The following is a 25,358-nucleotide window of genomic DNA, read 5'->3' as shown; positions in this document are numbered from 1 at the left end:
CCAGAGGGAAGGGGAGAGGGAGCGGGAAGGGGGAGAAGGGAGAGGGAAGGGGAGAGGGAGAGGGGGAGAAGGGAGAGGGAAAGGGAAGGGGAGAAGGGAGAGGGAAGGGGAGAGGGAAGGGGGAAGGAGCCGGGCCCAGCGGGGGCACCAGAGCGGGCAGGCCGGGCAGCCCCCGGCCCCAGCAGGCTCCGGCCCGGCCGCCCCCGCCCGCGGGCCCCGCGCCTCCCCCGGGGGGGATTTTTGGTGCAAAATCCCCCAAGTTCGGGCAGGGCCGGCCCGGCCCGGCCGCTCCCCCGGGCGGCCCCGCCGCGGGCAGGGCACGGGCGGCCGCGGCCCCGCGTCTCCCCGGGGGGCACACGGCGGTGACACCGCTGGCCGGGAGGGGACCGGGGGGACAGCCGGCGGTGCCACCGGGCCCCGCTGCCCTTCAGCCGCCCGCGCCGCGCTCAAGGACACGGCGGCGCCGCGGGGGCCGGGCCGGCCGGGCCGCGCGGCCACCCCCGCTCGCACGGCCGGGCCGAGCGGGGCCGGGTCGGGCGGGGGCGGCGCGGGGCCGGTGGGGCCCGGCGGGCCCGGCCCTGCCGTGTTTTCCTGCCGCGGGCCCGGGACGGCGGACACACCGGGGCCGCGCCGGCCCGGGCCGAGCCCCGCCGAACCCCGCCGGAGGCAGCCGAAGTGCGCCGGAGGGAACCGAACCTCGGCCGTGGGGACCCGAACCTCAGCCGCAGGGACCCGAACCGCCGCGGAGGAACCCGAACCCCCTCCGGACGGGCCCGAGCCCTTCCGAAGGCACCACCCGAACCGAACCGAACCGGCCTGGGCCAAACCGAACGGAACCGAACCGCGCCGAACGCATCATCCGAACTGAACCGAACGCAGCCGAGCGGACGCGAGCGCGCCCGAGCGGAGCCGGGCCGGGCCGGCGGTGCCGGTGCCGGTGTCCGGCGGTGCCGCTGTCCCGGCGGTGCCGCTGTCCCGGCGGTGCCGCTGTCCCGCTGTCCCGGTTACCTGGGCCGCTGCGGGCCCGGCGCAGAGCCCCGCCGAGCCCCGCCGAGCCGTGCCGAGCCCCGCCGAGCCGCCGCCGCCGCTGCGCTGCCCGGCCAGGCCTCCTCCCGCAGCGCCGCCGCCTCCACTGCAGCACCGAGCCCGCCGCGCGGTCCTAGAGCCCGCCGGCCGCGCGCACCGGCACGGGCACGGCTCGGCACGGCACGGGAACGGGCACGGGCACGGCTCAGGGCACGGCTCGGCACGGCACGGGAACGGGCACGGCTCAGGGCACGACTCAGGGCACGGCTCGGCACGGGAACGGCTCAGGGCACGGGCACGGCTCGGCTCGGCACGGGAACAGGCATGGCTCAGGGCACGGGCACGGCTCGGCACGGGAACAGGCACGGCTCAGGGCACGGCTCAGGGCACGGGCACGGCACGGCACGGGAACGGGCACGGGAACGGCTCAGGGCACGGGCACGGCTCGGCATGGCTACAGGCACAGCTCAGGGCATGGGCATGGCACGGCTCGGCACGGGAACAGGCACGGCTCGGCATGGGAACGGGCACAGGCACGGCTCAGGGCACGGGCACGGCACGGCTCGGGAACGGGCACAGCACGGCACAGCCAAGCAAGGGCACCGCTGGCACGGCATGGCTCAGCTCAGCATGGCTCGGAAGGAGAACAGCACGCCCACGGCACTGCATGGCCTGGCTTGGCACAGCACGGAATGCCTTAGCACGGCACAGAGCTGAGCTCCTGCACCGGGGCAGGGACAGAGCCCGGTGCTAACTCAAGGCGTGCCATGCCAAACCCTGCCGTGCCAAAGTGATCCTTGCTGTGCCAGGCCATGCCAAGGCATTCTGTGCTGTGCCGGGCCGGGCCGGGCCGAGCCAAGTGTGACCAAGGGCTGTGCCGTGTCAAGCCAAGCTGTGCCGAGCTGAGCTGTGCCAGTCCAGGCCAGGCCAGGCTGGTCCAAGCCAAGCCGGGATAGTAAAGGGCTGTGCAGTGCCGTGCCAAGCCGTGCCGTGCCAAGCCGTGCCAAGCTCTGCCACGCTAAGACCAAGCCAAGCCATTCCGTGCCAAGCCGAGTCGTGCCAGGCCAGGCAGGGCCAAGCCAAGGCCTGTGCAGTGTCAAGCTAAGCCAGGCCGTGCTGTGCCAAGCCGTGCTGTGCCAAGCCAGGGCAGGCTGCTCCGAGCCAAGCCAAGCCAAGCAGAGTGGAGGGCTGTGCGGTGCCATGCCAAGCCAAGCTGTGCCGTGCCAAGCCAGGCCGTGCCAGATCAAGCCAGGGGCTGTCCAGTGTCATGCCAAGACGTGCCAAGCTGTGCTGTGCCAAGCCAGGCTGGGCCATGCCAAGTGTGGCCAGGAGCTGTGCCAGGCCAAGCCAAGCCATGCCAAGCCAAGCCAAGCCAAGCCAAGCCAAGCCAAGCCAAGCCATCCCTTCTCGCCCCGTCCCTTGTCCCCACCCCGGTGCCAGCCGTGTCCCCGTCCCCGGTGCCAGCACCGCCCCTGGCACTGCCAGGACATCTCGGGGGCTCTGCCCCCCCCGGGGCTGCAGGGACCCCCGGATCCTCCCCGGGCAGGGGGGGCTGGGGGGGGCCCAGAGTGACCCCGGGGGCTCTCGGGGGTGGGTGGGGGGCACGGAGCCCTGGGATTGCAGCGGGCACAGATCCACAGAGATCCACAGAGATCCACAGAGATCCACAGAGATCCACAGAGATCCACTGCAGCAGCCAGGGCTGGGGGCACAGACCCCCGGGGTTCCAGATCCACAGAGACCCCCGGGGTTCCAGATCCCAGAGACCCCCGGGGTTCCAGATCCACAGAGACCCCCGGGGTTCCAGATCCCAGAGACCCCCGGGAATTCCAGATCCCAGAGACCCCTGGGAATGATCCACAGAGACCCCCGGGGTTCCAGATCCACAGAGACCCCTGGGAATTCCAGATCCCAGAGACCCCCGGGAATTCCAGATCCCAGAGACCCCTGGGAATGATCCACAGAGATCCCCGGGGTTCCAGATCCCAGAGACCCCCAGGAATTCCAGATCCACTGAGACCCCTGGGAATGATCCACAGAGACCCCCGGGAATTCCACATCCAGAGACCCCCAGATCCACAGAGACCCCCGGGGTTCCAGATCCCAGAGACCCCCGGGAATTCCAGATCCCAGAGACCCCAGGAGAGCTGGGCATTGCCAGGGGAGCTGGGCACTGCCAGGGGAGCTGGACACTGCCAGGGGAACCCAGCTGGGCACTGCCAGGAAAGCCCAGGTGGGCTTGGAGCGGGGGGCTCAGGGCTGGGATTGGGGAGCTCCAGAGACTCCAGGGGGGCTCAGGGGGCTCAGGGAGGTCATGGCTGGGCCTGGGGGGCTCAGGGGGCTCAGAGGGCTCAGGGAGGTCAGGATTGGGCCTGGGGGCTCAGGGGGCTCAGGGCTGGGCCTGGGGGGCTCAGGGGGCTCAGGGGGCTCAGGGCTGGGCCTGGGGAGCTCCCGAGATCCTGGAGGGGCCGGGGGGGCCGTGGGGAGCTGACGCTGCCCCTGGCAGCACCTGTGCCAGGTGTCGCTTTCAGTCCCCAAATCCCTGGGTTTGACCCAGGCCACGGCCAGCCCTGGCAGGTGCTGAGGACGGGGGGACTCTGGGGGGACCCCCGGAGCAGCCAGCCCCCCCTGGGCACCGCGGGGCCGCCAGGCTGTGCCCAGAGCCCGGCGGGGCCGGCTGTGCTCGGGCTGTGCCAGGACCGCAGCCCCGAGAGGGGCCCCTGGCAGCGCTGCCCTCGCCCTCCGCGCTGGAAGGCTCCTGGGGCACCGGGGGGCACTGCGGAATAGCGCGCTAATTAACAATGCTAATTAACGGCCTGTTCCCTGCCGCGACCGGCCCTGCTCGCTGCCCTGGGTGTCCTGCGGGAGCCTCGGGGGATCCCGGCTGGAAAGGGGCAGAGACCGGGATGGATCCCCCGAACCGCACAGGCAGGGTCCTGCTGGGCTGGGGTTAAACCTCAAATCCCATGGGCAGGGTCCTGCTGGGCTGGGATTGGGATTCACCCCCAGATCCCATGGGCAGGGTCCTGCTGGGCTGGGATTGGGATTCACCCCCAGATCCCATGGGCAGGGTCCTGCTGGGCTGGGATTGGGATTCACCCCCAGATCCCATGGGCTGGGTCCTGCTGGGCTGGGATTGGGATTAAACCTCAAATCCCATGGGCAGGGTCCTGCTGGGCTGGGATTGGGATTTAAACCCCCAGATCCCATGGGCAGGGTCCTGCTGGGCTGGGATTGGGATTGAGCCTTCAAATCCCATGGGCAGGGTCCTTCTGGGCTGGGATTGGGATTCACCCCCAGATCCCATGGGCAGGGTCCTGCTGGGCTGGGATTGGGATTAAACCTCAAATCCCATGGGCAGGGTCCTGCTGGGCTGGGATTGGGATTCACCCCCAAATCCCATGGGCAGGGTCCTGCTGGGCTGGGGTTGGGATTTAACCCCCCAGATGCCATGGGCGAGTCCTGGTGGGCAGGGATTGGGATTGAGCCCTCAAATCCCACGGGCAAGGTCCTACTGAGCTGGGATTGAGCCTTCAAAGCCTTCAAATCCCATGGGCAGGGATTGGGATTGGGCAGGGATTGGGATTGGGCAGGGACTGGAATTGGGCAGGGACTGGGATTTACCCCCTCTGATCCCATGGGCAGGGATTGGGATTGGGCCGGGATTGGGATTGGGCCGGGATTGGGATTGGGATTTACCCCCTGATCCCATGGGCAGGGATTGGGATTGGGCAGGGATTGGGATTGGGATTGGGATTTACCCCCTGATCCCATGGGCAGGGATTGGGATTGGGCCGGGATTGGGATTGGGCTGGGATTGGGATTGGGCTGGGATTGGGATTAGGCCGGGATTGGGATTTACCCCCCGATCCCCCGCTGGGGAACGGCCCCACGCTGGGCTGGGCCGGGCGGAGGAAGAGGAGGAGGAGGAGGAGGAGCAGGATTCCCCTGGCTCATCCACCTTCCCCAGCAGGCCCTGGTGTCCCCGTGGTGTCCCCATGTCCCCAGAGCCACCCTCGGGGGTGGCAGTTCCATCCCCTGCGGGCCGAGGAGCCCCACGGTGTCCCCACGGTGTCCCCGTGGTGTCCCCATGTCCCCAGAGCCACCCTCGGGGGTGGCAGTTCCATCCCCTGCAGGCCGAGGAGCCCCACGGTGTCCCCACGGTGTCCCCACAGTGTCCCCACGGTGTCCCCACGGTGTCCCCATGTCCCCAGGAGCTCCGTGCCCTTGGAGCAGCCCCGGCCCTGTCACCCTGCAGGGCAGGACGTGTCCCCTGGCACCGCTGCTGCCACCCCCCGCCCCGGGGTGTCCCTGGGGTCCCCCCTCGCTGTGACCCCCCAGCTCAGCCTTGTCACCGCACCGTGTGACCCGGTGACACGGTGACAGCTGCCGGGGCACGGGCGGGTCCCTGGGGTGGGATGGGATTAATTAACGATTAATTAATCATGCCTGGAGGGCGGCTCCAAATTAAACCGGGCTGGTGACACCGCCCAGGGAGCAGCTGGGGAGAGCCGGTGGCACCGGGTGGCAGTGTCACCGTGTGCTGGGCAGTGTCACCATGAGCCACGGTGTCACCTTGTGCTGGGCAGTGTCACCATGTGCCGGGCAGTGTCACCATGAGCCACAGTGTCACTCGTGCTGGGCAGTGTCACCGTTTGCCGGGCAGTGTCACCGTGTGCTGGGCAGTGTCACCATGTGCCGGGCAGTGTCACCATGAACCACAGTGTCACTCGTGCTGGGCAGTGTCACCGTTTGCCGGGCAGTGTCACCGTGTGCTGGGCAGTGTCACCGTGTGCCAGGCAGTGTCACCATGTGCTGGGTGGTGTCACCATGAGCCACGGTGTCACCATGTGCCAGGGTGGCACCGTGTGCCAGGCAGTGTCACCGTGAGCCAGGGTGTCACTATGTGCTGGCAGTGTCACCGTGAGCCAGGGTGGCACCGTGTGCTGGGCAGTGTCACCGTGTGCCGGGGTGGCACCGTGTGCTGGGCGGTGTCACTGTGTGCTGGCAGTGTCACCGTGTGCCAGGGTGGCACCGTGTGCTGGGCGGTGTCACCACGTGCCAGGCAGTGTCACCGTGTGCTGGCAGTGTCACCGTGTGCAAGGCAGTGTCACCATGTGCCAGGGTGGCATCATGTGCTGGGCAGTGTCACCACGTGCCAGGCAGTGTCACCGTGTGCCAGCAGTGTCACTGTGTGCCAGGGTGTCACCGTGTGCCAGGGTGTCACTGTGTGCCAGGCAGTGTCACCATGTGCCAGGGTGACCCTCCTCGGCCACGTCTGCCAGCCCCGGGGACATGGGTGTGGGGACATGGCTGGTGAGCTGAGGGGTGCCATGGGGCAGTGAGGGTGGCGGTGGCAGTGGCCAAGGGACAGTGACCCCGAGGGATGCAGGAGTGATGGCACCACAGCCTGAGGGACCCCACAGGGACACAGGTGTGATGCCACCACCATCAGGGGGACCCAGGCATGGTGCCACCATGGCTCAGGTGACCCAAGGGACACGGCTGTGACGGTCCCATGGCCAGAGGGATCCCAAGAGACGCAGGTGTGGTGGCACGGTGGCCCCAGGGCCCCCCGAGCTGCTGGCACTGCCACTGCTGGGCGAGGTCACGGTGCCGTGTCCTGGTGCCGTGTCCCACTGCTGTGTCCCGGTGCCACTCCTGGTGTCATCCCAGTGCCGTGTCCTGGTGCCATGTCCCAGTGTCACTCCTGGTGCCGTGTCCCAGTGCCGGTGCTGTGTCCTGGTGCTGTGTCCTGGCGCTCTGTCCCGGTGCCGTGTCCCGGTGCCGTGTCCCGGTGCCGTGTCTCGGTGTCACTCCCGGTGCCGTGTCCCGGTGTCACTCCCGGTGCCGTGTCCCGGTGTCACTCCCGGCGTGCTGCTGCCGCTGCCTCCGCCCGGGGAGGCTGAGCAGCTGCGGCCGGTGCCCGCTGTCCCCGCTGTCCCCTCTGTCCCCGCTGCCCCTCCCGCCTGACCTCGTTTCCAGCTCCGAGGGCTCCCGGTTATGCAACCGCGGCCGGTTCCTGCTCAGCAGAAATGGCCGGCAGCCCGGGCACGGCGGGCACCGCGGCCACCCCGGGCCGCCGCACGGGGCTCAGTGTCCCCAGGTGCCACCGGCGCTGGTGGCACCCCTGGCCCGCCGCGGGCGCGGGGCTGTGGCAGCGCTGGTGGCGCCGGGGGCACGTGGCGGGCGCTGCTCTGTCCCCGGGGACACGGCGAGTGTCACACGGAGCCGCGTGTGCGGGCAGGGGGGGACACAGCTGGGGCTCCCGCACCTGCGGCCACACCCGCGTCACCTGTGCCACCGATGGGCAGCAGGAGGAGGAGGAGGGGGCTGGGATGAAGGGCAGGGGGGTCAGCAGTGAAGGGATCGATCCGGGGACGGAGGGGGCCGGGGAGGGCCCGGGGAGCAGCCCCGGGATCTGGCGCTGACCCGAGCCGCTGGCCCCGTGTGGGGGGCACCGGGTGTCCCCGGCCGTGCCCCCGGCTGTGCCCCCGGCTGTGCCCCCGGCCGTACCCCTGGATGTGTCCCCAGCTGTGCCCCCGGCTGTGCCCCCGGCCGTACCCCTGGATGTGTCCCCAGCTGTGCCCCTGCCCCGGGGCTGGAGCCGCATGGGCACGGGGCCAGCTGGGGTGGCCTTCTCCCCAGGCCAGTGGGGGTCCCGGGGTACAGGGGGTCCCTGGGGACGCTTTGGGGTGCACAGAGATCCTGGGGTCTCCATGGGATGTTTGGGGTCCCCGTGGTGTCCCTGGGGTGCTCGAGCTTCTCGGGCTCTCCATGGGGCACTTGGGGTCCTCAGGGTCTCCGTGGGGCTCCTGCGGCCTCCGTGGGGTGCACCAGACCTTGGGGTCTCCTTGGGGCTCCTGGGGTCTTCGTGGGGCTGAGCCCCTCCCCCTGCGGCTGGGAATAATCGGGATTAATTAGGGCTCTAATGAGGTGTGAGAGGGTTACGGCCTGCGGGGTGAGCAGCGGGCAGGGACACCGGGCCTGGCCGAGCCTGCACGGCCCCCCCGGCCCCGCGGGACGGGACAGGGCGGGTGGGGGACCCTCACCGTGGGAGGGGGCCCCGGGCAGGGGCTGTGCCCACCCAGGCCCCTCCGGCACCGCGGTGGCTTCGTGTCCCCAAAGGGAGCCTGGCAGGGTGGGTGGGGCAGGGACCCGGGTGGGGACAGAGGGGACAGAGCAGGCGGCCCCCAGCGCGGTGCTGGGCACGGGTGGGCATGGGTAGGCACGGGTGGGCGGTGCGGTGGTGTGCCGGGGCGCTCCGGTGTCCCTGGGGTGCCACGGCGGCAGAGCCGGGCGCACGACAGCGCTCAGCCCGCGGGCACTGCCCGTCCCTGCCCTGTCCCTGTCCGTGCCCTGTCCGTGCCCTGCCCGGGTCTCCCACCCTCCTCGCAGCCCAAAGCTGCTCCGGGCCCGGCTCCGGGAGCCCCCGGCTCGGGAGGGCTCTGGATCTTTCCCACCAGGATGTTTAACCCAAAACCCAAAGGAGCGCCGGGAAGGGCGCAGGGCTGCGCCAAACCGGGGCTGCGGAGCCCAGAGGACGCCCCTGTGCCCGGGACCCCGCGGATCCCGAGGGATGAGGGTCCTGCCGGGGTGCTGGGGGCGGCTCCGGGTGTCGGGCACCGCTGCTGGGGCTGCCAGGGGGTGCCGGGCATCCTCCGGGGAGCCGGTGCCGGCCGGGACCCGTCTGCAGCCCGGGCCGGGGCCGGGTGGGGCCCAGCAGCGGCTCCGTGTCCGGGGCGGCAGCGGTGACACCGAGCCCGGGGGGTGCTGGGGGTTCTGCTGTGGGTGTCACCACCTTGATGTCCCCGAGCCCGGGGGTGCTGGGGGTTCTGTCACCACCTTGATGTCCCCGAGCCCAGGGTGTGCTGGGGGTTCTGTCACCTCCTTGATGTCCCCGAGCCCAGGCTGTGCTGGGGGTTTTGTCACCACCTTGATGTCCCCGAGCCCAGGCTGTGCTGGGGGTTCTGTCACCTCCTTGATGTCCCCGACCCCACGGTGTGCTGGGGGTTCTGTCACCGCCTTGATGTCCCCGAGCCCAGGGTGTGCTGGGGGTTCTGTCACCTCCTTGATGTCCCCGAGCCCGGGCTGTGCTGGGGGTTCTGCTCTGGGTGTCACCACCTTGATGCCAGCAGGCACTGCGGGTTCTGTCACCACCTCGATGCCGCCGAGCCCGCTCTGCCCGGCCAGATGCGCGGCTGTGCGGGGGGGAGCACATCTGGCAGCTGTGCCGGGGCCGAACACTGGCAGCTCTGTGCGGTGACCGCGGCCATGACCAATGCGGGATCTCCGGCTCTGCGCAGCGCCCGCAGCTGCTCCCGCCCCGAGCGGCGCTTCCCAGGGAAACCTCGCTTCCCTTTTCCCAGCAAATCCCTGCCTTTTGCACATGGCCCAGGGACAAGGCACCCCGCGGGGAGGAGATGGATTTAGTAAATATTTGGCGGATGACAGAACATGTCTCCCTGCTCACAGGCTGCTGCTGGAAGCGTTCCCCGGCCTTACGGCATCGGCTGCGGCGTGGCCAGCCGCTCCCGGGGACAGTCCTGATCGCTCCCGGGGACAATCCTGATCCCGGGGACAGTCCTGATCGCTCCCGGGGACAGTCCTGCTCCTGGGGACAATCCTGCTCCTGGGGACAATCCTGATTGCTCCCGGGGACAGTCCTGCTCCTGGGGCTCCCGGGGACAGTCCTGATCCCGGGGACAGTCCTGCTCCTGGGGACAATCCTGATCGCTCCCGGGGACAGTCCTGCTCCTGGGGACAATCCCGCACTCCCTGTGCCTGCAGGAATAGGGACTGGCACAGGATCTTGGTGTGACCCCCAGGGACACCCCGGTTGTGTGGGCACTGCCAGGGCTGGGGGGAGCCAGGAGTGGCCACGGCCAGCCCTGTCCTTGTGTGTGTCACCCGCAGAGCAGCCGGTGTGGGACCCCACGTTGTTCCTGTCCCCATTCTGTGCCCCGTGGCGATTGGGATGTCCCTGTGCTGGCATTAACCTGTCCCCACTCCTGTCCCCGTGGCAGTTGGGATGTCCCAGTCCTGGCATTAACCTGTCCCCACTCCTGTCCCCGTGGCAGTTGGGATGTCCCAGTCCTGGCATTTCCCCAGGGGTGCCAGCCCAGGGACAGGGACACGGCTCTGCCCCGGGGCTGCCCGTGGCTAACGCTTTCGGGTGCATTTTCCTTGGGTTGGTTTTGCCCCAGGGAATTGCAAATGGCAATCCTGATCTGGAGGGTGCAGCTGGCATGAGCCCCGTGGCCCTGCCCCAGCCTGTGTTCAGCCCAGGGGGCAATTAAAAAGGGGTTAATTACCTCCCTGAGTGACACTGGGACACGGCACCGGGACAGTGCCACCTGTCCTGTCCCCATCCCTGTCCTTATCCCCATTGGGATGGGAACACTCTCAGGGCAGGGCTAAGAACACCAGAGGTTGGTGGCCCACCACAGCCCCCACCCCTGCATCCCACCACCCCCCCGGGAGGCCGTGGCCTCACACCTGGCCCCAGGTGGGTTTGCAGAGGCTGAACCCCCCAGGTGCCCTGCAGGAGCTCCAGGTGGGTTTGTAGAGGCTGAACCCCACCTGCAGGAGCTCCAGGTGGGTTTGTAGAGGCTGAATCCCACCTGCAGGAGCTCCAGGTGGGTTTGCAGAGGCTGAACCCCACCTGCAGGAGCTCCAGGTGGGTTTGTAGAGGCTGAACCCCACCTGCAGGAGCTCCAGGTGGGTTTGTAGAGGCTGAACCCCCCAGGTGCCCTGCAGGAGCTCCAGGTGGGTTTGTAGAGGCTGAACCTCACCTGCAGGAGCTCCAGGTGGGTTTGTAGAGGCTGAACCCCACCTGCAGGAGCTCCAGGTGGGTTTGTAGAGGCTGAACCCCACCTGCAGGAGCTCCAGGTGGGTTTGCAGAGGCTGAACCTCACCTGCAGGAGCTCCAGGTGGGTTTGTAGAGGCTGAACCCCACCTGCAGGAGCTCCAGGTGGGTTTGTAGAGGCTGAACCCCACCTGCAGGAGCTCCAGGTGGGTTTGCAGAGGCTGAACCCCCCAGGTGCCCTGCAGGAGCTCCAGGTGGGTTTGTAGAGGCTGAACCCCCACCTGCAGGAGCTCCAGGTGGGTTTGTAGAGGCTGAACCCCACCTGCAGGAGCTCCAGGTGGGTTTGCAGAGGCTGAACCCCACCTGCAGGAGCTCCAGGTGGGTTTGCAGAGGCTGAACCCCACCTGCAGGAGCTCCAGGTGGGTTTGCAGAGGCTGAACCCCCAGGTGCCCTGCAGGAGCTCCAGGTGGGTTTGCAGAGGCTGAACCTCACCTGCAGGAGCTCCAGGTGGGTTTGTAGAGGCTGAATCCCACCTGCAGGAGCTCCAGGTGGGTTTGTAGAGGCTGAACCCCACCTGCAGGAGCTCCAGGTGGGTTTGTAGAGGCTGAACCCCACCTGCAGGAGCTCCAGGTGGGTTTGCAGAGGCTGAACCCCCCAGGTGCCCTGCAGGAGCTCCAGGTGGGTTTGCAGAGGCTGAACCTCACCTGCAGGAGCTCCAGGTGGGTTTGCAGAGGCTGAATCCCACCTGCAGGAGCTCCAGGTGGGTTTGCAGAGGCTGAACCCCACCTGCAGGAGCTCCAGGTGGGTTTGCAGAGGCTGAACCCCACCTGCAGGAGCTCCAGGTGGGTTTGTGGAGGCTGAACCCCCACCTGCAGGAGCTCCAGGTGGGTTTGCAGAGGCTGAACCCCCACCTGCAGGAGCTCCAGGTGGGTTTGTGGAGGCTGAACCCCCCAGGTGCCCTGCAGGGGGGACCCTGGAGGCTGCACCCCTCTGTTCCATGCGCGGGGAGGGACAGAGGCAGGAGCAGTGGCCAGCGTGGGGGTGACAGTGGCACTGGGGGGATCCTGGAAGGGAGCAGCACACAGAGCCATCAGCAGTGTCCTTTCGGGTGTTATTTTTGTTGTGAAGCCTGCCGCGAGTGGCGGGGCCGGGTGGGACGGCTCTGGTCCCTTAGGAGCACACCGAGGGTACATGCAATGGCCCGAGGGCAGCGCCCGCGGAGAGAGAGGCCTCGGGACAGCTCCCGGTGCTGGCTCCCGGCGGAGCTGCGGCGGCAGCAGGTGGTGGAGATCGGTCACACTTGCACGATGGTGATGGGTGGGCTGGAACTGCCTCTTCTGAGCGGGGAGACGTCCCTCGATCGCAGGAGCAACCGCCGAGCCTGCGGCACCAGGAACGCCGTCAGGGTCTGCAGGGATCCTGCAGAGATCCCGCAGAGATCCCGCAGAGATCCTGCAGAAACCCCCCAGAGACCCCGCTGAGACCCCGCTGAGACCCTGCTGAGATCCCGCAGAAATCCCACAGAGACCCTGCCAAGATCCCACAGAAATCCCACAGAGATCCCGCAGAGACCCTGCAGAAATCCCCCAGAAACCCTGCAGAAATCCCCCAGAAATCCCCCAGAAATCCCACAGAGATCCTGCCGAGATCCCACAGAAATCCCACAGAAATCCCCCAGAGACCCTGCTGAGATCCTGCAGAAATCCCACAGAAATCCCGCAGAGATCCCACAGAAATCCTGCTGAGATTCCACAGAAATCCTACAGAGATCCCAGAGACCCTGCAGAGACCCCACAGAGATCCCACAGAGATCCCACAGAGACCCTGCCTGGCCCCGGAGCCAGCAGTGCTGGGAGCTGGGAAGGGAATGGAGCCCCAGGAGGGGCTGAGGGAGCTGGGAAGGGGCTCAGCCTGGAGAAAAGGAGCTCAGGGGGGACCTTGTGGCTCTGCACAACTCCCTGACAGGAGGGGACAGCCAGGGGGGGTCGGGCTGTGCTGCCAGGGAACAGGGACAGGACAAGGGGAAATGGCCTCAGGCTGGCTGGGTGGATGTTGGGAACAATTCCCACCTGGAAAGGGCTGTCTGTCCCGGCACAGCTGCCCAGGCAGGGTGGATTCCCCATCCCTGGAGGGTGTAAAGCCCTGTGGCTGTGGCACTTGGGGACAGGGGTCAGTGTGGCCTGGGCAGGGCTGGGGGTGGCTCTCTCGGTGTCCCAGAGAGCTTTTCCAGCTTTTCCAGCCCCAAAGGCTCCGTGACCCCTGAGCCCCCTGGCCAGACCCGGGTGTGGCACCCACCAGAGTGCCCTGCTGAGCCCAGAGCTGCTCCCCTCGGACCAGGGGACAGGAGGCTCCGTCTCCTGAGGCCAGGGCAGGTCCCCAGGGTGAGGTCAGGGCTGGGGACACCCCTCCAGCAGGGGCCTGGGGGCACCCCCTGGCCCTGGCACCATACACAGGGCTGGGAGGAACTTGAGGAACTCAGAACCACTGAGGTTGGCAAAGACCTGGGGGTCACCAAGTGCAGTCCCCACCTTGTCCCCACCTTGTCCCCTGAGTGACACCTGCAGGGATGGGCACTCCAAACTCCCTGGGCAGCCCCTGCCGAGGCCTGACCCCCCTTCCATGGGGAAATTCTCCCTGCTGGAAGAGCCACCACAGAGTGAAGGGTTATTTTTGCTCTCCCTCTGTCTTTTCCCATGCTGTCTGCAGGACCCAGCAGCCTGGCTGGCTCCTCTCCCTCCCTTCTCATGGTCTCTCATTCATTCTCTCGTGTGCTGGAGGCCCCGCTGGGCTCTGGGGGGGACTGGGGCTCCTCCTGTCCCACCCAGCTCTGGGGCTGGCAGGGCCACACGTGTCCCTTTCAGGGGTGAGGAAAAGCCTCACTCTGGCACCTCCAGCTGCCGTGGTGCCTCCCCCTGCGCCGCTGCAATTTCACTCCTTCTTGAGTTACCAGATTGTTTCCCAGATCAGGCAGGACTTGAATTTCTAATGTAAAAGTGTCAGAAGGGCTCCCGAGCCCCTCTGGGGCTCTCTCCTTGCGCTGCTGGGAGGTGGGGAAAAGGGCAAATCCCTTTTTTCCCTTTGCAGGGGTGTTTGCTGGGAGCTGGTGCTGGGATTATCCCACAAAATCCTGCTTTGGATCCACCACTGATTCTCCTGGCCCTTGGGCAGGGGATCAGGGAAAGGTGGAAGGCTTTCTCCTGCCTGGTCCCCACCATCACCAGGGAGAGGGAAGAGGTCCCAGAGGAAGGTCCCTGCTGTCCCCATGCCCTGCTGGTCCCCTCTGGGTGCATCCATGGGGGGATTTTCTGCCTCCTGCCCACTGGGAGTGGTGATGGGCATGATGGCAAACTTCCAGAGAGACTGGAAACCCGAGCCTGCTCCTCGCAGCTTTTCAGGTGGGGGAGATAAGGATCTCCCTGGAGACACTCCAGGCTCCAGCCCTGCCCCTCCTGCTCTCCCTGCACCTGTCGGTCTGTCCATCTGCTGTGCCTGGCTGTGAACTCACAGCCCTGCCTTCCTGGGGGGCAGACAATGTGCTTTTGGTCTGTCTGGGCAGTGTCCTGCACCGCGGGCTCCTGTTTCCTCTCCTCACAGAAGGGACAATCAAATGGGAGATGGGGCTGGCAGAGCTGGAGGTGATGGTGTTTTCCCACCCTGGGGAGAGCTCAGAGCCCCTGGCAGGGCCTGAAGGGGCTCCAGGAGAGCTGAGAGGGACTGGGGACAAGGGACAGAGGGACAGGAGCCAGGGAATGGCTCCCAGTGCCAGAGGGCAGGGCTGGGTGGGATCTTGGGAATGAGGAATTGTTCCCTGGCAGGGTGGGCAGGCCCTGGCACAGGGTGCCCAGAGCAGCTGGGGCTGCCCCTGGATCCCTGGCAGTGCCCAAGGCCAGGTTGGATCACCCTGGGACACCCTGGGACAGTGGCAGTGTCCCTGCCATGGCAGGGGTGGCACTGGGTGAGATTTAGGGTCCCTTCCCACCCAACCCATTCCATAATTCTGTGGAAAACATCCTTTTGAGCACTGCAGAGGGATGGGCAGGTGGGACCTTCCTGGTGCAGAAATAGGACAAGAGCAGGAGGTGCCAGCAGCCCCAGGAGGTGACAGGAGCCCCAGGAGGTGCCAGGAGCCCCAGGAGGTGACAGGAGCCCCAGGAGGTGACAGACAGCAGCCCCAGGAGGTGCTGGAGGTGGGACAGGTGTCCATCCTTACCTGAGCTGCTGTCCAGCCTGCGGCCCCTCCTAGCCTGCAAAGAGGGAAGAGCAGGTTAGCACGGGGAGCCTTTCCTGTCCCACAGAGTGAGGATCTGCCCCCAGCTCCTACTGCTGCAGGGGGACAGAATTCCCTTTATTCCTGCCCCGTGTCTTCTCCCCAGGCACCACAGAGAAGAAAGATCCTGCCTCAGTTTCCCTGAGTCCCCCCAGCAGTTATTCACACGCTGGGCCTTGATCCCAGTGCCCTCGGCCCCTCCAGGTGCCACCTCCGTGGCTGCCATGGACCCTCCCTGTCCCTGCTGTCCTGGGCAGCTCAGATGGGCCCAGGGTGGCCTTTCTGGTGCCAGGCACAGGGGCAGGACTGTCCCCTCCTCACCAGGAATGTCAGCCCAGGAACCACAGGCCCTCCCAAGGACACGTCACTGCTGCGGGGTCACCTCGGTGTCCCCGTGCCAGGCTGTCCCTGCCGTGTGTGGGGGTGGCCCCAGCCTGTCCTGGCACCTGGGCACGTTCCCAGGGCTTGGCCCTGTCCTTGCTGAGCTGCAGGAGGGTCTCACAGGGCGTTTCTCCAGCCTGGGGAGGTCCCAGGGGCACAGCCACCGCTGCCAGCTCGGTGTCACCCCAAACCTGCCAGGGGGCTGCAGGACCTCAGCTTTGGCCAGGATGGGCAGGTGCATTCCATGGAGTCCCAGACTGACCTCAGAGCCCAGCCAGGGCCACCCTTGCCATGGCAGGGACACCTCCCACTGTCCCAGGGTGTCCCAGTGTCCAGCCTGGCCTTGGGCACTGCCAGGGGCCCAGGGGCAGCCCCAGCTGCTCTGGGCACCCCGTGCCAGTGCTGGAATTTCAAACTGGGTATTTTTGTCCAGGAAATGTAATGGATCAGAAAACTCTGCTGTTCCCACCTGGCTGAGCAGAACCCAGGTGTTTGGTCCCCCCTGCAGTGGTTTCAGGGTTATAAAATCCAAATGGGCAGCAAGGAAGGGACAAGGACATGGTGAGACTCAGGTGACACTGTCTGGGTCCACCTCCTGGCCCTAAGAGGAACGTGGTGCCTGGGGGAGAAGCAGCAGGACCTGGCCAGCTCCTGGCAGAGCTGGTCCCACCCGGGATGACACCTGCAGAGGGAAGGTGTGGGTGCACAGAGCCAGGATCCACAGGGGGAGCACAGGGAGCAGCAGCGAGGCTGAGCTGCCATGGTGTGACATCCCCAGGACGGGATGGAGGAGGCTCTGCCAGCTCCCAGCTGTGCCCTCCAGAGCCTGGAGACCTTGGGGACACCTCTGGGGACACTGCTCTGTGATCCCAACCATGGGGGATGCAGCTGAGTGGGATTTGTTACACAAATCAAAGCAGGAAATGTGTGTGTGTGACAAATCCTCCTCCTGGAGGATTTCATCCCCCAAAGCCAGCCCTGCTCCATCGAAGGTCAGCCTCTCCAGCAGGGAGAGGGGACTGGGGTTCATTAACTGGGAACAAGATAAAAAAATAGCAGGGCAATAGGAAATAACTACATGAAGAAACTTGTGAGGAAGCCCGGGGATGATGCTGGTCCTAGGAGTGGCTTTAAATCAAAAGAAGGTCGATTTGGAATGGATATTGGGCAGGAGTTGTTCCCTGGGTGCACAGAGAAGTGCCCCTGGATCCCTGGCAGTGCCCAAGGCCAGACTGGACAGGGCTGGGAGCAGCCTGGGACAGAGGGAGGGGTGGCACTGGATGGGCTCTGAGGTCCCTTTCCCAGGCAAACCACTCTGGGGTGGTTCTCTGAATCGGTGGCAGTGGAGCCCTGTGAGGACCAGCCCCTCCCTTGGCCCTGGGGGTGCGGGGGCTGGGGAACACCTGAGCTGCTTTTTCCTCTAGTTCATCCCAGAAGGACAACGCTGCTGGGCCAGGGCTGCTGCCAGAGCTGAGCCCGGGGCTCACTGTGGGCTCCCCCGCCCCGGAGCGTCCTGGCCACAGCTCCCTGCAGGTGACCTGGCTCTGCTGTCACCCCTCCCTGCTGTCCCCTGGCCACGGGGTCTGGAGCAGCTCCCCCAGCCCCTGCACTTCCACATTGATCATTCCTTGATCTCCCTGCCAGAGGCTGACCTCACTGGCTCTGGGACTGCAATAAAGTGCTTTTTCCCTGGCAGGGACAGTATTTACATTCCACACCGAGGCTCTTGGACCCAGCTCTGCTCTTGGACACGTCTGGGCTGGAGTAATGGGGAGAGTTTGTGTTCCATCTCTGCTCCATCCACCATCTGCCGTGCCTCAGCCTCCCCCGTCCCCGTTTCCCATGCCAGACACAATGCATATTTGGAAAAAGCCGCGCGGATCATCTGGTAAGCATCTCAAATATTCCAGTGATGAGGAACGTTCTGGGGCAGAGAGGGTCCTGAGGCTCGGTCCTGCTCTGAAAACTCCTGTTCCAGCCCAAATCGAACGTCCCGCCGCGCTCAGCACCGGGCGGGCCGAGGAACAGAGCAGTTCCAAACACCTGGGCGCTCTGCACAAGGCAGGGATGGGAAAGCTCAGGGCAAGGAGCTCTTCTGGGAGAGACCCCGCAGCAGCCGAGCCAGCAGGAAATGTGTGTGTAACAAAAGCAGGCTCCAAAGTCCTGCTCTGTTGATGCTGGAGCTGGGTTTGGCTCAAGCGAGACAAATGCCGGGGCTGATTCACGGCCGGCCAAGGCTGTTCCTCTGCTTGGGTTTGAAACATCCAGAGCAGGAGCCAAGAGAGCCCCGGGGGAGGTCCTGCCCTGGAGGAGCTTCCTGGTGCCTCCAGGAACGGGAGGAGAGGAGCAGGTCCTGGCATTCCCTCCCTCAGGCTGCCCTGAAGATCCGGAGGCCACGAGGATCCCTCCCAGCTCTGGGATAACTCCTGGGATGTGCCAGAGGTTCCTCAGCACAGGGGGAAAGCAGGGGACACAGGGACACAGGGATGAAAGGCAGGGACAGCCTGTGACACTGATGGCACTGCCTGTGGGATCCCCACTGGCACAGGGACACTTGTCCAGCCACGGTCACCATGGGATGGATCCCCACTGGCACAGGGACACTTGTCCAGCCGAGGTCACCATGGGATGGATCCCCACTGGCACAGGGACACTTGTCCAGCCGAGGTCACCATGGGATGGATCCCCACTGGCACAGGGACACTTGTCCAGCCGAGGTCACCATGGGATGGATCCTCACTGGCACAGGGACACTTGTCCAGCCAAGGTCACCATGGGATGGGATCCCCACTGGCACAGGGACACTTGTCCAGCTGAGGTCACCATGGGATGGATCCCCACTGGCACAGGGACACTTGTCCAGCCAAGGTCACCATGGGATGGATCCCCACTGGCACAGGGACACTTGTCCAGCCAAGGTCACCATGGGATCCCCACTGGCACAGGGACACTTGTCCAGCCAAGGTCACCATGGGATCCCCACTGGCACAGGGACACTTGTCCAGCCAAGGTCACCATGGGATCCCCACTGGCACAGGGACACTTGTCCAGCCAAGGTCACCATGGGATGGATCCCCACTGGCACAGGGACACTTGTCCAGCTGAGGTCACCATGGGATGGATCCCCACTGGCACAGGGACACTTGTCCAGCCGAGGTCACCATGGGATCCCCACTGGCACAGGGACACTTGTCCAGCCAAGGTCACCATGGGATGGATCCTCACTGGCACAGGGACACTTGTCCAGCCAAGGTCACCATGGGATGGATCCCCACTGGCACAGGGACACTTGTCCAGCCGAGGTCACCATGGGATCCCCACTGGCACAGGGACACTTGTCCAGCCAAGGTCACCATGGGATGGATCCCCACCTGCACCCAGAGCCAGCTGATCCAGAGCTATCCACCTGTTCCTAGATCCATCCATCTGCACCTGCAGCAATCCACCTGCACCCAAAGTGACCTGCACCTGGAGCCATCCACCTGCACCTGGAGTCACCTGATCCAGGGCCATCCACCTGCACCTGGAGTCACTTGTACCCAGAGCCATCCACCTGCACTGGGGGGACATCCACCTGCACCCAGAGCCAGCCACCTGCAACCCAGGCCATCCACCTGATCCAGACCCATCCACCTGCACCCAGAGCCATTTGCCTGATCCAGGGCCATCCACCTGCACCCAGGCCATCCACCTGCACCCAGGCCATCCACCTGCACCCAGGGCCATCCACCTGCACCCAGGCCATCCACCTGCACCCATGTACATCCACCTGCACCCAGGGCCATCTACCTGCACCCAGGCCAATCCACCTGCACCCAGGGCCATCCACCTGCACCCAGGTACATCCACCTGCCCCTGGATCCATCCACCTGCACCCAGGTACATCCACCTGCACCCAGGGCCATCCACCTGCACTTGGAGCCATCCACCTGCCCCCATGTACATCCACCCGCACCCAGGCCAATCCACCTGCACCCAGGCCAATCCACCTGCACCCAGAGCCAGCCACCTGCAACCCAGGCCATCCACCTGATCCAGACCCATCCACCTGCACCCAGGTACATCCACCTGCACCCAGGTACATCCACCTGCCCCTGGATCCATCCACCTGCCCCTGGATCCATCCACCTGCACCTGGATCCATCCACCTGCACCCAGGGCCATCCACCTGCACCCAGGGCCATCCACCTGCACCCAGGGCCATCCACCTGCACCCAGGGCAATCCACCTGCACCCAGGTACATCCACCTGCACCCATGTACATCCACCTGCACCCAGGGCCATCCACCTGCACTTGGAGCCATCCACCTGCAACCCAGGCCATCCACCTGATCCAGACCCATCCACCTGCACCCAGGTACATCCACCTGCACTGGGGGGACATCCACCTGCACCCAGGGCCATCCACCTGCACCCAGAGCCATCCACCTGCACCCAGAGCCATCCACCTGCACCCAGGTACATCCACCTGCACCCAGGGCAATCCACCTGCACCCAGGTACATCCACCTGCACCCAGGGCAATCCACCTGCACCCAGGTACATCCACCTGCACCCAGGTACATCCACCTGCCCCCAGGGCCATCCACCTGCACCCAGGGCCATCCACCTGCCCCCAGGGCAATCCACCTGCACCCAGGGCCATCCACCTGCACCCAGATACATCCACCTGCACCCAGGGCCATCCACCTGCACCCAGAGCCATCCACCTGCACCCAGGGCCATCCACCTGCACCCAGGTAGATCCACCTGCACCCAGGCCATCCACCTGCACCCAGGGCCATCCACCTGCACCCAGAGCCATCCACCTGCACCCAGGTACATCCACCTGCACCCAGAGCCATCCACCTGCACCCAGGCCAATCCACCTGCACCCAGGTACATCCACCTGCACCCAGAGCCATCCACCTGCACCTGGATCCATCCACCTGCACCCAGGTACATCCACCTGCACCCAGGTACATCCACCTGCACCTGGATCCATCCACCTGCACTTGGAGACATCCACCTGCACCCAGGTACATCCACCTGCACCCAGAGCCATCCACCTGCACCCAGGGCCATCCACCTGCACCCAGAGCCATCCACCTGCACCCAGGTAGATCCACCTGCACCCAGGGCCATCCACCTGCACCCAGGTAGATCCACCTGCACCCAGGTAGATCCACCTGCACGCAGAGGCCCCCGGGGGGCTGCAAAGGGAGCCAGTGAAGCCCAGAGGAGTGATCAGGAAACGCTGCAGAGCTCTGTGACAGGTTTGTCCCCTCACCTCGGTCCTTCCCATTCTGCAGCTTCTCTGTTCCTTCTTCATCTTCTTCCTCTGCTTCAGGAAACAACACAAAGAGAAGAAGCAGACGTGAGACAGGTGGGTGAGAGGACAGAGGCAATCATGGAATTGTTGGGGCTGGAAAATCCCTCAAACCATCGAGTCCACTTGTTCCCCCAGTTCCCAAGGCCACCATGTCCCCAGGTGCCACATCCACAGGGCCTTCAAACCCCTCCGGGGCTGGGGATTCCATCACCTCCCCGGGCAGCCCCTGCCAGTGCCTGACAGCCCTTCCCAGGAAGAAATCCCTCCTGAGTTTCAGCTGTTTCCTGGTGAGAGCTGGGGGCCTGCTCTGTTTGACCCAGGTGAGTTTCTGGCAGGGTGGGAGCAGAAGGTGACATTCTCCTGCAGCTGGTGGCTCTTATCTCATTCCACCACTGGCTGAGAGCTGTGCCAACAGCTGGTGGTCATCCTGAGGGTGGGGTCACTGCTGCAGGGAGAGCCCCCCAGAGAGAGGCACAGCTGTGATGTGTGCTGGGACAGCAGGCCAAGCCCCGTCTCCACAAATTAAAAACATTCCAACTGGAGGGGAATATCAAATGTAGGCTGAACTAAAGAAGGATGGTTGCACCACGAGGTCTGATTTTTGAATTTACTGGGATAGGGAGTAACATCTTCAACCAAAGATTGACTTTCCCCTGCACAATTAAATTAAATTTGTCACGATAGGTCGTGTACCTAGAGCAAAGGATCTCCAGTTCCTGAGGGTCTGAAGATGCCTTGGGAAGGTGAGGAACCCACTGTTCCATGCCTCCACAGGAACATAAAGATTACCTGGGGATGATCCCATAAATGTGCCTGATATTTGAACATCTCTTGGGATTGGCCAAACACCCACTGGCACACCAACCAAACAGGGGGGAAATGGTTTCTTGGGGGTCGTGTTGGACAAATAATTGGTATCTGAACCTGAAGCATTAGCTGAAGTCACCCAAACACTCATTTTAGGTTGGCTAAAGCAGCTGGAGAAACAAAACAGCCGCAGAACCAGAGGTGTTTGGGGTGGATGTGGCCAGAGGGGACCTCACAGACACGTCCTTGGTGGCCTTGAGAGCAGGATGGTGACACATGGGGGTCACTCAGCTCCAGTGGGTCCTTGAAGGGAGAGCTGAGGAGATCAGGCAGCTCTGCAAGAACCAGAATGGTGACCTGGAGCTCAGTGTTGGGTCAGGAACAGCCAGTGCTGCCTCAGCTCCCTGCAGAGCAGCACCTCCTGAAGCAGCTCCTTTGGAGCTCAGATGGAGTAAAATTGGAGTAAAAACGGGATCAGTGTTTGCCCAGCAGCACTGGGAGTGTGAGAGTGGCTCCTTGGTGTGGCTGTGGCACCTGGGGACACGGGGCAGTGGTGGCCTTGGCAGTGCTGGGGGCACAGGAGGACTCAGTGGGCTTGGAGATCTTTTCCACCCTCAGTGATTTTGTGGTTCTGTAACTCTGTGACTCCACAAATCCATCATGGAATCATGGAATATCCTGAGCTGGAAGAGACCCCAGGTCCATGAGTCCAGACCCTCTCCCAGCACAGACCAACACCAACAATCCCACCCTGGGCATCCTGAGAGCACTGTCCAAAGGCTCCTGGAGCTCTGGCAGCCTCGGGGCTGTGCCCATCCCTGGGCAGTGCCAGCTCCCTCTGGGGATGAACCTTCCCTGCTCTCCAGCCAACCCTCCCCGACACCATGGCAGGAGAAGGTGCTGGGGCCATCAGGGCACGCTGGGGAGCCCTGGGAGGATGGGCTGGTGCTGCTGGGGGTGTCCTCTCCTGGGGAACCCTCTGCCCTGGGCAGGGACAGGGACAGGGACAGGGCACAGCAGGGCAGGGACAGGGAAGGGAAGGTGTGGGAAGGGAAGGTTTGGGAAGGTTTGGGAAGGTTTGGGAAGGTTTGGGAAGGTTTGGGAAGGTTTGGGAAGGTTTGGGAAGGGAAGGGAAGGTTTGGGAAGGTTTGGGAAGGTTTGGGAAGGGAAGGTTTGGGAAGGGAAGGTTTGGGAAGGGAAGGTTTGGGAAGGGAAGGTTTGGGAAGGGAAGGTTTGGGAAGGGAAGGGAAGGGAAGGGAAGGGAAGGTTTGGGAAGGGAAGGTTTGGGAAGGTTTGGGAAGGTTTGGGAAGGTTTGGGAAGGTTTGGGAAGGTTTGGGAAGGTTTGGGAAGGGAAGGGAAGGGAAGGGAAGGGAAGGGAAGGGAAGGGAAGGGAAGGGAAGGGAAGGGAAGGGAAGGGAAGGGAAGGGAAGGGAAGGGAAGGGAAGGGAAGGGAAGGGAAGGGAAGGGAAGGGAAGGGAAGGGAAGGGAAGGGAAGGGAAGGGAAGGGAAGGGAAGGGAAGGGAAGGGAAGGGAAGGGAAGGGAAGGGAAGGGAAGGGAAGGGAAGGGAAGGCTGGGAGCTGCAGCCCTGCTGGATCCCCGCCCTCCCCACGCTGCAGGAGCTGTCTGTTCCCACAGCTCCCCTCGGGACACGACGTGTGAAATCCTGCTGGCTCCCATCAGCTGAGGATAACTCATGCTCTTCCTCATTTACACAAATGACACCATTTCAGACACTTCCCGGGGAGCCTTCCCTGGTCTCTGCATCGCCTCGAGCACCAGCCTGTCAGCAACTCCATTTTCATTTCATTCCCACTCCTGGTGAGCCAGCTTTGGAGGTCCCTGGCATGGCTGGTGGCCAGGGATGGGCCCTGGGGGTGGCTGGAGCTGTGTCAGGGGGTTCTGGGATGGAGACCAGGGAAAGCTGTGGGCAATGCCCTCAGGCACAGGCTGGGATTGTTGGGGTGTCCTGGGCAGGGTCAGGAGCTCCACGATCCCTGTGGCTCTGACTCAGGCTGTTCCACAATTCCATGATTCTACAACACTCCCTCTGCTCTGGAAAGCAAAAAGGGATGCGTGCAGACTCTGGGCAGAGGTTTGTTCTCCGTGTTTGAGCCTCAGGGGCAGAGCTGAGGGGATTTATGGGGGAGCTGGTGGCCCTGGCACGGCCCTGCTGGTGCTGTGTCATCCATGGACAACTTCATTAACTCCAGCTGCCAGGACATGGGGCTGGAGGGGGGATTTACTGCTGGGCAGTGACACCCCCTGTTCATCCCTGGAGGCTCCACCACCACGGCAGAGCCTTGTGGGCCACCCAAAATTTGTGGGGAATTTGGTGCTGGGTCCAGCAGGGAGCAGGGACAGACACAGGGCACTTCCTCCTCAGCAGAAAACCCAGCCCAGAACAGAACCAGAACCAGAACCAGAACCAGAACCAGAACCAGAACCAGAACCAGAACCAGAACCAGAACCAAAACCAGAACCAGAGCCACAGCACCTTCACCTTGCAAAGGGCAGGGACAGACACAGGGCACTTCCTCCTCAGCAGAAAACCCAGCCCAGAACCAGAACCAGAACCAGAACCAAAACCAGAACCAGAGCCACAGCACCTTCACCTTGCAAAGGGCAGGGACAGACACAGGGCACTTCCCTTCCTCCTCAGCAGCAAACCCAGCCCAGAACAGAACCAGAACCAGAACCAGAACCAGAACCAGAACCAGAACCAGAACCAGAACCAGAACAGAACCAGAACCAGAACCAGAACCAGAACCAGAACCAGAACCAGAACCAGAACAGAACCAGAACCAGAACCAGAACCAGAACCAGAACAGAACCAGAACCACAGCACCTTCACCTTGCCAAAAGGCAGGGACAGACACAGGGCACTTCCCTTCAGACACAGGGCACTTCCCTTCCTCCTCAGCAGCCCAGAACAGAACCAGAACCAGAACCAGAACCAGAACCAGAACCAGAACCAGAACAGAACCAGAACAGAACCAGAACCAGAACAGAACCAGAACCAGAGCCACAGCACCTTCACCTTGCCAAAGGGCCTCCACAGGGTCCAGCCTGTGACTGCTCCCCTGTTTGTCAGCAGCCCAGAGCACTGAGTTCAGTCTTTCCTGGGGCCCCTGCAGGGATGGGGCTGTACCCTGGAGAGCTCCAGGGATGGGGCTGTACCCTGGAGAGCCCCTCTCAGAGCCTGACAGCCCTTTCTTTCCACGGAGAAATCCCCCCTGAAAGCAGGATTCAGTGCTGGAGCACTCCATGGTCCCAGCCCTGCTGCTGACAGGGCTCCAGGGCCAGGGGACACCTCCCTGGGAGAGGCAGGACCTGCCCCAGCCCCAGAGGGGTGCTCAGCTCCCCTGGCACGGGGAAGAGGCTCAGAGGGAGTAATTATCTGTTTTCCACATCACTGTTTAACAACAAGGGATGAAACTGGCCTCCTGTACAGTTATTGAGACGTGGTTGCATCATCTGATGGGGAGTCACGGCAGAGGGTCTCACCTGCTGCCCAGGTATTGCAGGAATTTGGGGACACTCACCCCAAAACCTGCTCTGGCTTGTGACTGTGTCATTGAGATCATCACCCAGCACTGCCCAGGGAGTGGTGTTGGCTATAAAACTGATTTTTCACTGAGAATGGGGACATGCAACCTCACATTATGGAAAACAACGGAAAATAAACCTAGTTTCAACAGAAATACCAGTTAATAGAACAATTTTAACAGAAAATAAATCTAAAGGACAGATCTCCGAG

General features: G+C 64.1%; 2 protein-coding genes across 9 annotated transcripts in view; both read right to left on the bottom strand.

The window, feature by feature from the left end:
• Nucleotides 1–1,105, bottom strand: part of DNMT3A (DNA methyltransferase 3 alpha) — a 48,594-nt gene extending 47,489 nt beyond the window's left edge. For both annotated transcript variants that reach the window (XM_059843209.1, XM_059843210.1), the window contains exon 1: nucleotides 1,009–1,105. The gene's annotated coding sequence lies outside the window, so the exon portion shown is untranslated. The remainder of the gene's footprint in view (nucleotides 1–1,008) is intronic.
• A 10,823-nt stretch (nucleotides 1,106–11,928) lies between these two features.
• Nucleotides 11,929–25,358, bottom strand: part of DTNB (dystrobrevin beta) — a 237,789-nt gene continuing 224,359 nt past the window's right edge. For 2 of the 7 annotated variants that reach the window (XM_059843204.1, XM_059843207.1), the window contains 3 exons: nucleotides 20,751–20,804; nucleotides 15,045–15,078; nucleotides 11,929–12,215 (listed from right to left, as the gene is read on the bottom strand). In XM_059843204.1, the coding sequence (XP_059699187.1) occupies nucleotides 15,074–15,078; nucleotides 20,751–20,804 (59 nt within the window). In that variant the 3' untranslated portion in view covers nucleotides 11,929–12,215; nucleotides 15,045–15,073. Of the gene's footprint in view, nucleotides 12,216–15,044; nucleotides 15,079–20,750; nucleotides 20,805–23,249; nucleotides 23,654–25,358 lie in introns of those variants that run through there. The other 5 variants (XM_059843200.1, XM_059843206.1, XM_059843205.1 and 2 more) reach the window with 4 other exon arrangements.

Source organism: Haemorhous mexicanus, chromosome 3, assembly GCF_027477595.1.
Source record: "Haemorhous mexicanus isolate bHaeMex1 chromosome 3, bHaeMex1.pri, whole genome shotgun sequence".
In the NCBI taxonomy this organism is placed as follows: Eukaryota; Metazoa; Chordata; class Aves; order Passeriformes; family Fringillidae; genus Haemorhous; species Haemorhous mexicanus.
The sequence above is the reverse complement of the archived record's forward strand: the minus strand, read 5'-3'. Positions and strand labels throughout refer to the sequence as shown.